At 48.7% G+C, this 14,930-nt stretch overlaps 1 protein-coding gene across 2 annotated transcripts in view; it reads left to right on the top strand.

Moving 5' to 3' along the window:
* DHX35 (DEAH-box helicase 35) overlaps positions 1–14,930 on the top strand; it is a 62,580-nt gene that overhangs the window by 20,951 nt on the left and 26,699 nt on the right. The window contains exons 6-12 of one of the 2 annotated variants that reach the window (XM_047852578.1): positions 477–538; positions 1,381–1,450; positions 3,405–3,464; positions 9,826–9,938; positions 11,115–11,211; positions 12,080–12,238; positions 14,126–14,336. In XM_047852578.1, coding sequence (XP_047708534.1) covers positions 477–538; positions 1,381–1,450; positions 3,405–3,464; positions 9,826–9,938; positions 11,115–11,211; positions 12,080–12,238; positions 14,126–14,336 — 772 coding nt within the window. The remainder of the gene's footprint in view (positions 1–476; positions 539–1,380; positions 1,451–3,404; positions 3,465–9,825; positions 9,939–11,114; positions 11,212–12,079; positions 12,239–14,125; positions 14,337–14,930) is intronic. The other variant, XM_047852579.1, reaches the window with a different exon arrangement.

Genomic DNA, 14,930 nt, shown 5'->3' with positions numbered 1-14,930 from the left:
CAACGCAGGGCTCAAACTCGGGGACCGTGAGATCATGACCTGAGCCGAAGTCAGACGCTCAACCGACTGAGCCACCCAGGGGCCCCTGGAACATCTTAAGAACAACGGCCTCAGATTCATGGCCTTCCTTTGCGCAGACAGGGTTTGTCTTCACGGCCATTCATCCACAGTACCGGGAGTGCAGGCCCGGAGGAAGCGGGGTTGAGCCGATGTCAGATAGTAAATGCGGGTGGGATTCTGCTGGAAGATTTGCAGGCCCCAGCCGCGGACCCCGTGATTGAAGTCTTGTTTGTGAACAGTCCCATGGCTTGATAACAAAAATGTCGGGGCATTTCCTCAGTCCTCTGTGGGAATTACCTTGTACGCATACTGGCAAAGAGGCTGTGTGCATTTGGTTACACTTGAGCTTTGAAAAAAAATCATGAACGTACAGCGTAAATGAATTATTTCTAAAACTTTGTGTCTCTGTTTTTTAGTTTCTGACTGATGGAATGTTGGTCAGGGAAATGATGGTTGATCCGTTGTTAACAAAATATAGGTAAATGTGTTTTTCCTATGATAACTTCCCTGAAGTTTGAAAGGCACACAAGTAGATTGAGAAGCAGTTGTGTCAATAGCTGGGATTTGCAACTGCCTTCAGTTGGCCCAAAGCTTTCCCTCCTTACCTGGGCTGTTTTGACCTTTGACGCTTTCTCAGAGTTTACTGACAGTAAAAAATGGGCACTTTAAAAGCCCTAGCATTATTTGAATAATCTGTTGACTCGTCATACTTATCTTGGCCACTGTTACATCCCCGGCTTGATGGTGACTGTGGATGCCAGCACAGAAATGGGCGATGTTGGTTGGATGTTATATGCAGAGTCCAAATAATTACTTACACTCTGTGTGTCTTTGTCCATTACTCATTAACGTGCCAACGTTGTCCTACACAGGCTCTGGGGTATGTTGGGGAAGGATGTCGCATTTGACACCCGTGTATACATGTGACCCATCTGTGCTCACGTGTCTCTGTGCTGTTATCTGCAGCCTAACAGTCTTCGGGTAGTGGGGCCTTGCTCTTAATTCTATGTGCTTTGTGGGGTTATGTGTTATATTGTGATTTAAAAGTCAGGTATTAGGTCCTATGAGAATCCAGTGTGGGTTATACAACTCTTTAAAGATAGCAAAAAAATATGCACCGTTCTTCACCAAGATATGTCAGTGTCACCATTCTTGTTAGCTGAATAGTCGTCTCCTTGACAAAGACGAGTTACTTAGCTCTCCTTTCGATACAAGGTGATTGCATGGGGACTAGATACCCAGAAGTCCCTTGGATGGTCTGGGTGGGATTATGCAGGTGGTTTGTTTGATGCTCACTGAGGTCTTCCCTTTGATCCTTAGTGCCATCATGCTGGATGAAGCCCACGAGAGGACCTTGTACACAGACATTGCCATTGGCTTGCTGAAAAAGGTGTGATTTCGCCGCCAGACTTTTGTTTTTCTGTTTCTGTTTTATTTTATTGCTTGGTTAGGAAAGTAATTGTAGCAATTTGGGAAATCCAGTAAAATATGAAGGAAAGACATTCAAATGATCCATACTTCTGCTCACTCAGAGAAAATTACTGGTAGAATGTTGATACGGTTCTTTCTATCCTTGTGTGTATCTGTGTGTGTACCTGAATCTGTGTTGGCATCAGAGGCATTGGATTGTATGTGCTAACTTGTATCTCGCACATCTCTCTTAATATCACATCGAGATCGTTTCTCTGTGTCATTAAATAGTCCCCGAAGACATTATTTTTAATAATGGCTATATAATCACATGTCTCTCTCTTGCCTTACTGTTAGGCATTTGAATGGCTTCCAGATTTGAAGTATTTTCAACAATACTGCAGTGAGCACCTTTGTAATGAAATCTGTTGCATTTGTTTCTTTTCCTTTTTTAACTTTTTACTGTAGCAGGTTTCAGGTATACCACGGAGTAAAGAGAGGGGTTTAATGACCCCTCTGTGCCCATCATCCGGATTCACCTATTACAACCCATTGCCAGTCTTGTTTCAGTTTTACCTCGCCTCCCTTCCCCGTACTTTCCGATTGTTGTCTTTGGACGCAGTCCTAATCGCAGGAGTCTAGAGAGAGGTAGGTGGTAGAACAGGGTGATTAAAAGCATGGACTCCGGGTCAGACCGCCTGGGTTCAGATTCTGACTCTGCTGGGTTTACGTATCTCTCAAACGGGGATAGTAGAAGTCTCCATCTGTGCTAGTACGCTTTCCCATATGGCCACTAGCCACCCGTGGCTAGTCGGATTTAAATTAGCGAAAGTAGAATTAAAAATTTAAACGCAGTTCCTCTGTCACATTGACTACATTTCAAGAGCTCTGCAAGCATGCGTGGCCAGGGGCTACTGCACTGGACGGAACCTCTCTGTCACTGGAGAGAGCTCTCTGGGACAGAGCTGCTCTGTATCATAATTTATTGTGAGGCTCAAGTAAGATCGTGTACAATTCGTAGGACGGTACCCGGCACGGAGTCACAAATAGACTGTGAGGTCCCACCTTTGTGCAAATTAGAAAAAGATGCCCACCCTAAGAGTCTGTCCACAGGTAGGTGCGGGGAGGGTGGTCTGGACTTCAGATGCCCCTAGCCGCCTCAGCCAGGCATCTCTGTGCAGCACATAGGCCACACGGCTGTACGCAGGGACCCTGGAATAGCGCGTGACTTAGTTTACGTTAGTTCTGTTAGTTGCCATTGTTCCTGTTATCTTTGTTATTTTTATTCTTTGGCCAGAGATTTATACTTCTGATACTTATGAGGGATTATCCCACCTGCTTGTATCCTCTTGGGAACAGTCTAATAAGAGGCTTATGTCACTGCATCTTTGCCAATCCTGAGTAATTAGCCTTAAATAGATTTTTGCCAGTGTGGTAGATGAAAGAAATGTCATTGTTACTGTGTATTTTTGCGACAGTTTATATGATCGTTGCTTCTCTGCCTGTTGACCGTTTCTTTCTCTGAAGACCTTAAGATCTTTTGTCCATATTTCTGTCTTGGTGTTAATGTTTATTGTTTGTTTGCTTTTAATGAATTTTTTTATGCTTTAACTGTGTATACTCTCTGGCTATCCAGAGACCCAAGTATCAGGAAAAAATGGTTTTACCTTTGGTAAATTCAAATTCAGTTCTTAAAGCTCCTTTATGCTTTTCTATAGACATTTTTTTTAGCTTTTTATTTTGGAAAATTTTACTACTTACACAGTTAGCGTAGTATATTGAGCCACCTTTTTACCTGTCACTCTAACACCAACTTATAACTGTAAGCTCCCCCCAGGCCCCCCCCAAAATAGACGCACTGAATTATTCTGAAGTAAATTTCAGGGACCAGAGTATTGCACTGTATCATTGTTTCTTAATGCCTTCTTTTTTAGATTCAGAGAAAGCGAGGGGATCTTCGATTGATTGTGGCTTCAGCCACTCTGGATGCAGAGGTACAAGCATTTCCCCCACCCCCCGCTGTCCCCTGTAAGCCCTGGGATTGTTGGACGTGTCCATGGGAAGTTACCTGTAACGAGAGCTGATCTCTGGTGGAATGGCCTACCTTCCCTGTGGGGCCCTCCGATGTCCTAGATTCCGTTTGATCAGAGGATACTCCTTTTTCGCTTGTGGGTGGAAATTAGCCTGTAATCAAGTGAGTTCATAATTACCTACTTGTCTTGTTTCTCTACATACTGTGTTTCTCCCCACGCAGGCAGTTTCTTTGTTACTTTTCTCGGGATGAGGTTATATTTCTTGGATTTATTTATGACTGCGGCACTTATGTTTAGATTTTTTTTGCACGTGCAGTTGAAGTTTTCCCTGTATGTATAACAATTTCCACGTTATTGCTTTGACAGCTCAGCTTACATTATTTTTCTCTCTTACCAAGTAATATTTTAGTTCTAACAGCAGTTCAACTTAGATAATTGTGATCACTTCCTATATGTAAATATGTAAATAAATATAAGTATAAATATATACTAATAAAGTAAGTATATAAGTATATACTAATATACTGTGCTAAATAAGCACAGTGCTGACTACGGGTGATTGATACCCTCCCTGAACTTCTTGGGAAGCTGACACATAAATAGATGTTTACAGATCAGTATGTCAAGGTGCTGAGACGGCTAAAGCGAGGGCTGCTTAAGTCTAGCTGGCTGGAGGACGTCCAGAAGCTTTCACAGAAGTCAGACATCCCATTTGGGTTCAAAAGATGCGCAGAAGTCTGCCAGATGGGCAGGGGTGGGGAAGGACATTCTAAGCAAGCATAGAACCATGGGCGCATGATGCCATGTGTCCAGGGGGCTGTGAGGCAAGTGGAGGTGGGAGTCTTCCCTTGCCTCCAGGGCCTATGGGGTACGATCTGCCCCCAGTCCCCTCTCTTGTCACCTCTTTGACTTCCTCTCCGTCCACAGTCTCTCCTATGCACCTCACACCCGGCCTCATCTTGCCCAGATCAGACAAACCCAAGGATGCTTTTACTCTGGTGGGACCCTCTCTCTAGACGGTGCTCCCACACGTTCTCGTGGCTCCCTCACTTCATCCCGGGTTTGACCGTGTATTAGTCTCTCTGAGAGGCCTTTTCTCACTACCCTGACTGAAACCGCGCCTTGCTGCTCTCCATTATCGTACTCTGCTCAGTTCTTCTGTTTAGCATTTGTTAGTACCCAGCATTGTATGCATAGCCAAGTGTTCGTTTATTGCGTGTCTCCCGTCAGTGAAATAAAAGTTCCGCGAAGATTGGGACTTGGAATGTCTTAGTATTTTATCCCTTTCACCTGAAACAGTGTCTGGCACAGAGTAGATGCTTTTAGGTTTAGGGAATTTTGACAGAATGGGAAGCCCTGGGAATTAAAATGGAGAGGTTGGGAGGGGTCAGATGATGGAAGGTCTTATAGGCCAAGCAGAGGAGGAAGGATCCACCCCATACCTGGTTGGGAGCCCTGGGATAGTGTGAGGAGGGGCAGTGCCTTGATCACATTTAAGTTCTAGAAAGATCACTCTGGGTGCCCTGTAGAAGAGGCAGGAGTAGATGTGGAGAGAGATACCAGTCAGCAGGCCAGTTCTTTCATCCAGCTGAGATGTGAAAGGGGCCTGGCCCCTGGCTCCTGGCCTCCCCGTGGCTTCAGGGATTCAGAGAAACTTGGAGAGAGAAAAAACTCAGTGTGTCTAAGAGGGGTGTCTGCGTGTGTAGCCTGGCTGATTTCTCGGACCTTCTCAAGGCCGTCTCTTGTCTTTAGTTGGCTCTTGATAACCTTTGGGTCAAAGCTCTTTGTTGCCCTCTTGAATTACTTCTCACCCCATGGCCTATGGCTCCTGCCGGCACACGGGTTAGAGGGCTCTGCCCCACCTCACCTCCCGTCACTGCCTCCGTGCCCACGTTGCACAGAGCATCTGCTTCTGTTTGACCTCTTAGCTTCGTCTCCCCTTCTCTTTTAAAAATGATTGCCAACAGTTTTTATTGTGTTTGAAAATGATGACGTCCCAGTGTTTTCTTAGAATTGTTGTGGAAATTTATTGCTTCCAGTATCCTTTCCTTGTCTTTTGGTGTGGCCCAGAGACTTAAAAAAAACGCCGCCTTTCCATTCTGCCTATAGTAGTTGATATAGGTGGACTTTCTGGAAGTAGGTTTTTTTAAGTGGGAGAGTGGAGTGTAGGAAGCTTGGCGTGGCCTGGGGGTGCTTTATGATGCAAGGCATGCTGGGCCTTCGCTCCTTCACCCACCCTTGCTCAGCTTCTCCCCTGCCAGGGGGAGGAGCCTGTGTGTGTGTGAGCGGAGATCTCGCGGGCAGGAGTCAGTCCTATGTGACTGAGGGCGTCGGAGGGTGGGAGTGGGTGCGCGTGGGGCGTGGGGTGGGAGTCCCTACGTGAGAGGAAGAGGGTGAGAGAAATCAGTGTACTGGAGTGAGGGAGTGGGGAGAGTGAGGGTCGAGGTGGCAGGATGTGGCTATAACAGCGTTTGCCCTGGAGGCCCAGGCGTGCCAGACCCTCTCCCCTGGCTTCTCAGCTCCTGGCTCTGTGGGCGACGGACTAATTCCAGGCCCCACTGTCTGGAGGGGTAGATGCCATCTGCTCTGGTTTCAGGGCCTGGGGACACCTAGCCTGGCAGCGAAGACACCGGTGACTGCGGCCTGGGGGGGCAGAGGCAGGCGGAGTACGATTGGGCCCATCGGATCGTGGCTTTGATTGGGTTAGCTGCTTTGTTAATGGAAGCTTAATTGTGCGAGCAATTCTAGAACATGACCAGGTATAATTAGGAAGTATTAATTGACCATTGTATCACAGGCTATTGTTTTTCTTTTATGTGCTTCCATCCACATGGCAGGAAATCTGGTTGCTGGCAATGCCGAGGTTTTTTGTCACTGGTCCAGCTGCTTGCAGAAGACTGATTTGTCTTTCCAGATTCCTAGAGAAGGAACTGAGGGTCAGCTGGGGTCAGGTACCCCCTCGGGACCAATCTGCATTGACCAAGGGCTGTGGGCGTGTGGTGTAGCCATGGCCGCTGGGAGCCCACTTCTGTGGGTCAGGTCTGGGCAGCTGTCGGGGAGGGGCATGTGGTGAGCTGGGAAGACAGCCCAGCAGATGTCCTCGTCATTTACACTCTGTTCCAGAGACCGTCCTCTTTTTGTCATTTGATGTTCCGGGCCGTGTGTCTGTGTTGGTCCGAGCCCACCTCTTTGAGACCTGACTCACACGCTCCTTTTCCTGGAGCTCCTTCCTCACCTCCTCGCTCTCGCCGCTCCTTCATTCGGCCTCACGCTGTATTTATTTGCTCTCTAGCCTGTAGCTCTATGTAGTATACTTATGTGTGTATACTATGTAGTAACTTTATGTCTCCAGATGAAGATGAAAGGTAATTATCCTGAGGCTAAAAATCTTGTGCCTCCTCAGTAACACTGAGTTTCATTTCCTGAAAGAGCAAGTCCCTGTCCGTTCTCTTCGGCACCACATGTTCGGAATGAGGTGTAGCCATCCTCCTTGTTCTGCTTGCCTTTTCGGTAACATTCGGTTCTCTTCACCAGGCCCCCCCCCCCCCGCTTTTTTTTTTCTAATGTTTATTGATTTATTTTGAGAGAGAGCATGAGCAGGGGAGGGGCCGAGAGAGTGAGAGAGAGAGAATCCCAAGCAGGCACCTCACTGTCTGCGCAGAGCCATCAGCTCAGAGCCCAACGTGGGGCTTGAACTCCCAAACCGTGAGGCCTTGACCCGAGCCGAAGTCAGGAGTCAGCCGCTTGACCCACTGAGCCACCCAGGCACCCCCACCAAACCCTTCTTAAAATCTTCCTTCTCAGTCTGCTACTTCCGGATCCCCGCCGTCTCCCCTCTCTCCTGCCTCCCTGCGGCTTCCCCTCAGACTCCTTTGCCGGCTGCTGTTCCTCCCCAGGGCTGCCCGCCTCCGCGGCCTCTGGTTCAGCCGACACTTTGTGCTTGTGGCCGTCTCGACCGCCGTTCCTGTGCTCCCGCTGAGTTGTTCGCAGCTGGCTGGTCACCGGCCACCTGAACTCACAGCCCCGTGACTGTTGGCTTCTCTGTGGTACTCTCTCATCGTAGTTGTTCAGGCTCAAGACTTGCATTGCTTCAGGGAGTGTTATCCCTGACCAAGAAGTAATTCCGTCCTCTCCACTCCCCGGCTGCCGGGCCCCGTCAGTCTTACCTCTGGCATATGCTTCGCTTTCACCCGGCCCCTGCCCAGCGTACGCCTCATTCTCTCCTCTGAGCTCTTCCGATAGCTTCCTGAATTCGTCGGCTGGCCTCCAACCTCTTCTTGCCCCTGCCCGCCTTCACAATGGCCACCGGAGCCAGGCATCCAGAAGGCAGGTCTGACGACGTCACGCCTGTCCTCACCGCTCTCGCCTTGTGCCTCAGGTGAAGTGCCTGTGCGGCCTGACGTTTGGCCTTTCAGAGCGGTAATCCGATCGCTTACAGATGATACATACTTTAGGCCAGATCTGTGGACTATAGTCACGTACACGTACAGTCACGACTACAGTCATGTATGCTTTATGTGGCCTGTGTGGCGGCCTTGCAGGGGAGATAGCAGTTTGTCTCTTTTGTAGACAAGAGGACTAGTTCCGAACAGGGCTGGCCTGCCCTAGACCTTGGGCCCTCTCCTCTGTCGGGGGCCCCTTTATGTCTTAGTCTGCACTCTGCTCTCATCCTGGGGGCGGGGGGGGGGGGTGGTGTCTGATCTCCTTCGCAGCCAGTGATCACCTTCCTCATCCGTTCAGGCTCAGCCAGGGGTGCTGCTGCCTCTCTGAAGCCTTCCCTGAAAGCCACTCAGCGTTGACCTTTCGTTCTCTCCCAGTCGCTGGCAGCTTTGTTCTGGTCGCGTAGTCATTCTGCCTCGCTTTGTGTTGTGACTGGTTCTCTGCGCGCCCGTCCCCTGGAGTATTCAGTCTTTCTAGTGTGGAGGAGCCGTCCCTGCTCGGTTGTTTGGGCGTCGCTTGCAGCCTGCCTGTGCTACATGCACATCAACGGACACAGGAGGGCTGAAGTCCCTTGAAGGGAATTTATCCAAAAGGGGAGCGAAGAATGGTGCCCTGTGGTTCTTCATAGCAAAACATGGTCCTTTGCTGGCATGAGGCACTTGTATGTCTGTGCCGACTCTTCTCAGACACAACTTTGAGGTCAGCGTATAGCATCCCATTTTCTGTAGTTCAGTCCGGTCGACTGTAGAAGTATTCCTCCACGTCCATTCACTCGGTACTCGATGCCGTCCTCCATGCGCCCCCGGCTCCCGGGCACCAGGAGCGGGCCGCGGCATGGTTGGCAAAGATAGGTGGGGAAGTAAAGGAGGCAGGACTTGTGATCACGTAGGCAGACCTCCCAGGATAATAGAAAGGGATGCCCAGCCAGGCCTCGGGGGGACTGGGATATCACCGGCGGGAATCAGATGACACACTCCACCCAGCAGGGTTTCCGTGTTCCTCTGCCGTCGGCACAGCCACTTCCTGTCTGGCACTCGCTCCCCTGCCAGCTTCTCTGTGTATCTTGGGTCGTGTTCTCCGAGGGGGGATCTTCAGTGGTGCCTCCCTGCTGCATCTTTGGCCAGAGCTCTCGGGCCAGTCCTCCCTATAGACTGCCGGTCTGGTGGTCAAGTGCCCCCAAGGAGGACATAGCCGCTTTTCCCAGAGAAACTGCCAGGAGCTACTTCTGTCCGCTGGGTGCTGTGGGAGGGCTCAGGTGTGTAGCGCGTGACCTCCCCCGTACGCAGTGTTGTGCCCGCTCCCACGGGGCATGGAAAGACGGAGGAGACACCGTCCCTGCTTAAAGTCTGAGAAGGTTATCGTAAATAGGTATCCGTAACCATGGTGCCAGGACCATACCTGGTGTTCACGGAAGTGTAAGTTTCCTCTATTAATTGATAACCTGTGTGATCACATATGTGCTTTCCAGATCGGCCCGACTTAATCTGTGTTTAATTTGCATCACACCTTTTGACCCAGTTTTCTGTTAAATAAAATACAGAGGATGAAAATAAGATAAGTAATATCATAGCTACATGTTGACCCAGATCCATTAGTGAATAGTTTTGAAATCTTCATTATTTTTTATCAAACCTTAGTAGAGTCAGTCCGTCATTGAAATGTCACTCCTCAAAATTGCAGTAATAAAAACACAATTTTTAGTAGTTATTTTATAACCCATAGGCCATGTAATATATATCCAGTCTCTTCTACCCAGCCCCTGCTCTTCCAGTTTTATATTATTTTCTTTCTTTCTGTGAGTTACTGTGAATCATTTTTTTTTTTTTTTAGAGAAATTAAGTTTTGTTTTGTTTTGTTTTGTTTTGTTTTGTTGTTTTAATAGAAATTCCGGGATTTCTTTAATCAAAATGAGACCAGTGACCCAACGAGGGATACGTGCGTGATCCTTACAGTAGAAGGGCGAACATTTCCAGTGGACATCTTTTATCTACAAAGGTTTGATGACCCTTGCCTTTTTAATGATGGTCGTCAGCAGACCTGGCCTGTGTTGTGGAACGAGAAGCAATTGCATCCGCTCCCAGCCCCAAGGGCAGTATGCCAGGCCGGGGAGAGGGGCATGTTTCGTGTCTCCTGTCACTGGCAGGATGTCCTGGAGCCCTGCTCGGTGTCGCTGCTCGATGCGTTTGAACTCTTGACACCGGTGGGCGGATTTCTGGGCGTCTGTGGTCACGGTCTCAGTGGGAAAGAGCCAAGGGGTAACGAGATTACAGGGAGGAGGCCTGGTGGTCTTCAGAACGGGGGTTTCCCAGGCTGCCTGTCTGCGAGAGCAGCAGTAATGATTTGAATCATTTGCTTCTTCGCTCTCTTCATCTTTGCAAGAAGGCCTGGTTGACATGGTTGGGAGGAGCCCCCTTGGATAGGAAGGGTCCATCCTAATTCCTACACCTAGTCACTGCACAGACGAACACCAGGAGCCTGCCGCAGTGGTTGATAAGGCCAGAGCTGGGAGTCCGACTTCTGAGTTGTTCTCGCCGGACAGCACATCCATTAGCTTCGAGTACCCCACTCAGACTTGCTGCCAGTGATCAGGAGGGAAAATAGAAAGAGTGTGGAATTTAGCACCGGAACCATAGCCCTCAGTTTTCACTGACCAGCCATCTTTGCATGCTAAAGATAGCACATTTATTTGCATGAGTTTTTATTTCTTTGCAGGTAAAGCTAAGAATCATGGTATACATGTAATTATGGGTTACTTTTTTTTTTTAATGTTTATTTTGAGAGAGTGAGAGCATGCATGTGTGTGTGGGGGGGGGGGGAGAGAGGGAAGGAGGGAGGGAGGGAGAATCCCAAGCAGGCACCACACTGTCAGCACAGAGCCGACACGGGGCTGGATTTTAGGAACCGTGAGATCATGACCTGAGCTGAAATAATGAGAGTTGGGCACTTTACCTGACGAGCCACCCAGGCGCCCCTATGGATTACTTTTGAATGCTGCCTTTAAAAAAAAAAAAGGAAAAAAGTGAATGACTATTTTATTTATTCACATACTGTTCACCTGCCAGGCAGGCCCAAACTAACTTTCATGAGGCTTTGCTGCTGGATTATTAGGCTAATTAATCTGTAATTGATGAGCGTGTCCTAGCGATGAATTCATCTCCTACGTCTTTTCAGTCCTGTTCCAGATTATATCAAATCAACTGTAGAGACTGTGATGAAAATTCACCAGACAGAGGGAGATGGAGACATACTAGCATTTCTTACTGGCCAGGTAATTCCACTGGAATTTTCTCTGATAAACAGACATGTTAAGGCAACACCAAAATTAACACAGGGGCGTGTTCCTTTACTTAACTATTCATTTCAGATTTTATTGTATCTTGTGATTAATTAATTGCATATAAAATTGTTTGGATTGATGTCATTCATCTACCGACTGGATTGTCAGGGAATCATTAGCTCCCGCCTGTTCTATCTGCAGAGGGTTCAGTGTATTTTAAATTTATTAGTTGGTTCCAAAGTAAACGAGGCAGTCAGCGGGCTGTTGTGCTAACCGTGGTGAAATGCTGTGTTAGGGACCCTTTGTGCATGTGCTTTGGCTGCTGTATGCCTCTTTCCCGGCGACACCACCCCTCCTGGGGTGGTGAGCGGGCACATCCCTGGAAAATCACCTGAACAAGCCCCACTGCTCACTCAGGGTTGGAGCACTGTTCAGAACCACCCTCCAGCCGTCGTCTTTTCCACTGTCGAACACTTTCCACAGTACGGTAGTCCTTTCTGGGGAAAGCCTGTAGTGATTTTATGTGTCACAGCTTGTCCACAGGTAGGACGTGCTTTGTTTACCACAGTACGTGAAAGCTGAGTAAAATAGTCATTGTTTTTGTTGATTGGGAGCTCTTGTATTCACTGCAGATAGTATAGATGTCAGTAATGAACCTGACAGTTGCAAATTTTCACCCCATAGGCACCACTGTTCAGTAGCATTTGATTAAAAACCGCCCCAGAGCAGAGTGTGCTCGCCCTGGGAATCGTGAATCCTACCACAGTTAAAATTCTGGTCCTGAATTAACATTTTCTTTCAAAAATGACGTGCTTCAAACTGATCTCGGGTTCTTTGGTTCCTGGTTCGATGTTTTTAGGAAGAGGTGGAAACGGTCGTGTCTATGCTAATCGAGCAGGCTCGGGCGCTAGGGCGAACTGGGATGAAGAGACACCTCCGAGTCCTGCCCATGTACGCAGGACTGCCTTCCTTTGAGCAAATGAAAGTGTTTGAAAGGGTGTCACGCAGCGTCAGAAAGGTGAGACTAACCCGCTGACCAGGGCCTTGGCAGCCATCTGTGATGGCTGGGAAGGTTTTTTGTTTGTTTGTTTGCTTGTTTTTTAATGGAAGTGAAACTTGGTAAGACTTTTAGGTCCAGGTTTCTGTGCAGTAGATCTAAACGCACACAATAAATCACAATGAATACGGTGTTCAGAAATCTCTAAAGCTGCCCCACAGAAGGATCACTGTGACAGCAGTGATCAGAACAAGTGACTCCTCTCTGCCTCTTTTCTGTCTGCTTAATATTGTTCCCTATGGCACGATACTGGCTTGCCTGACGTGAGTGTCTTAGTGAATTGTGTAGATGAGTTACTACAAATGGTTTCTAAACCATTTTAGGCATCAGTTAGCCTATGGAGCCAAGTTCAGATCAGTTAATTCAAAGTGTGGTTTTAAAAATATTTAGCCTGGAAATTGGGGTGGGGAAGGGTGTGGTGAGAAACATGAGTTGGAAGGAATGAGCAGGCGGCCAGCCTGTGTCCCGCTCGTTGTCCCCGGGCCTGGCTCAGCTTTCCTTCCCAGAGGACGAGGAAGGCCCAGACCTGGCCTGAAGCTGGCTTGTTGTAGCTGTTTATCAGCAAGCGGATGGTAGAGAACACGGTGGGTGAGGGCCGGTCTGAGGATCCACTCCCGATTCTGATCACTTGGGAGAAGTTGCCCAGCCTCCTGGTCGTTGGGGTGGAGCACCTCAAGCCTGTGAGTCCGTGGACTGTGGCCAACCAGTCAGGAGACCTGGACTCTGTGCCTGAGCTACTCGGAGCCTGGATGGGTTTCTCAACCTCAAGGCCCAGTTTTCTTAGCTGCGAAGCATAAATAACAAGTTTGGATAGGTGGGTCTCTAGTATAAACTAGTAAATGTGTATTTTTACAAAATGATAGATGGAGAAGTGCCTTTGAAAGGTTCTGAGTGCTGTTTTGCATGCTCCTTGCTGCTTCACGTCTTCCAGGGGCAGTGCCTGGTGCACTTAGAATAAAATGCCAGGCCTCCTGGTGGCCCAGAGACCGTACGCGATCTGGTCCTGGCTGTCCTCCACCCTCCTCTTGTACTTACCCTGGATTCTAGCCTCCCTGGCGGTTTCCGCTTCGAACTGTTTCTTCTGCCTGCGTCTCTAGCAGGTTGACTGTTTCTCGTTACTCAGGCCTCAGCCCAAAATCTTCTAGAGAGACTTTCCTTGGCCATCCACAGTAGCGTACCACATTATTCTTATTTAACACATAATGAGCACTGCACCCAGTAATGTTGTGTTATTACTCTGTTGCATTTTCTTCATAGTATTTGTCACTCTCTGAGGTTGTCTGCTTGTTCATGCTCACTGCTTCTTCACCCAGACTCTCACATGAGGATGCAGACTCTGGGAGAACAGGGGCCCTGACTTTCTTGTTCCCCGTACATCCCTGGCACCTTGAGCAGTACCTGCAAAGCACAGACAGATTCTCAGAAATGGTTCGAATGTGAGCAAATAAATGAATAGGGATGTACAAGGTGGTCATTTCCTTCAGTTGTGCAAAAGGCAAAAACTAACATTCGTTGAGTATTTATTATGGGCCGGGCGCCAGGCTGTAAGTACTTTATGTATATAGTTCACACTTGATCCCCTCCACAGCCCAGGAGGGGTGGATATTACATAGGTGAGGGACTGTGCAGGAGGTTAAGTAACTTGTCCAAAGTCACACCTTAGGCAGATTTCAAGCCCAGGGCACACTGACCCTAAAACTCATGTCCTTTCCAGTCTATTAAACTGCCGCGTACAGATTCTACACTGTTGGAAATATCTTCAGTAAATCTTGTAGGATTTTGAGTAGTTTCTTAACAGTGAAAAGATCTAAGCAGCTCTTTTTGACTCTTCTTCCTGTGGGGACCCAGGTGATCGTAGCCACCAATGTGGCTGAAACCTCCATTACAATCAGCGGGATTGTGTATGTGATCGACTGTGGCTTTGTGAAACTCCGAGCCTACAATCCCAGGACAGCCATCGAGTGCTTGGTGGTGGTCCCAGTGTCCCAGGCATCAGCCAACCAACGCGCAGGACGTGGCGGCCGCAGCCGTTCGGGAAAATGTTACCGCCTTTATACAGGTTAGTGTGGCTTTTCTTAAGGGTTTTTGACTTTCTCATAGTGAAGCCTGAGCACTAAGAGAAGATCACGCGTTTTCCCTAATGGGCAGAACTTCGCGTAAAATCCAGACCCCCCTCACAAGGCCCTCTGCCCTCGGCCCCTGCTGCTTTCTTGACTCCCCCTTGTTCAGTCCTTGATGTTATGCTTTCTTGTAGCGAATGTTTACGGGGGACCTGCTGTATGCCAGCCATCGTGCCAGGGTATGGAGATCCAGGCCTAGACGAGTCGTGGGCTGCGGGCACGTGGCGGACAGCCAGGGGGTAGAGGCAGCCCCCGACACAGATTGGCACGTCGCGGTGTGATAGGGCTGCCGTAACGGGATGAGCCTTGGAAGCAGAGAGCAGGGAGTTATCCCGCTGGGGAGGGCTTCACGACTGAGTATTTGCACCTGATCTCACTGGCTGCCCAGTGGTTATCCAGGTGAAGGGATAAGCACCAGGCAGAGGGAATGGAAGGTGCAGGTACTTGGTGTGGAGGAAGCGAGTAAGGAGTGTTCATGGGACGTGGGGAGGCAGAGCCTGAGGCCAAAGTGGAGGGGTCTTCCACCACTGAAG

Source organism: Prionailurus viverrinus, chromosome A3 (genome assembly GCF_022837055.1).
Source record: "Prionailurus viverrinus isolate Anna chromosome A3, UM_Priviv_1.0, whole genome shotgun sequence".
Classification (NCBI taxonomy): Eukaryota; Metazoa; Chordata; class Mammalia; order Carnivora; family Felidae; genus Prionailurus; species Prionailurus viverrinus.
The sequence above is the reverse complement of the archived record's forward strand: the minus strand, read 5'-3'. Positions and strand labels throughout refer to the sequence as shown.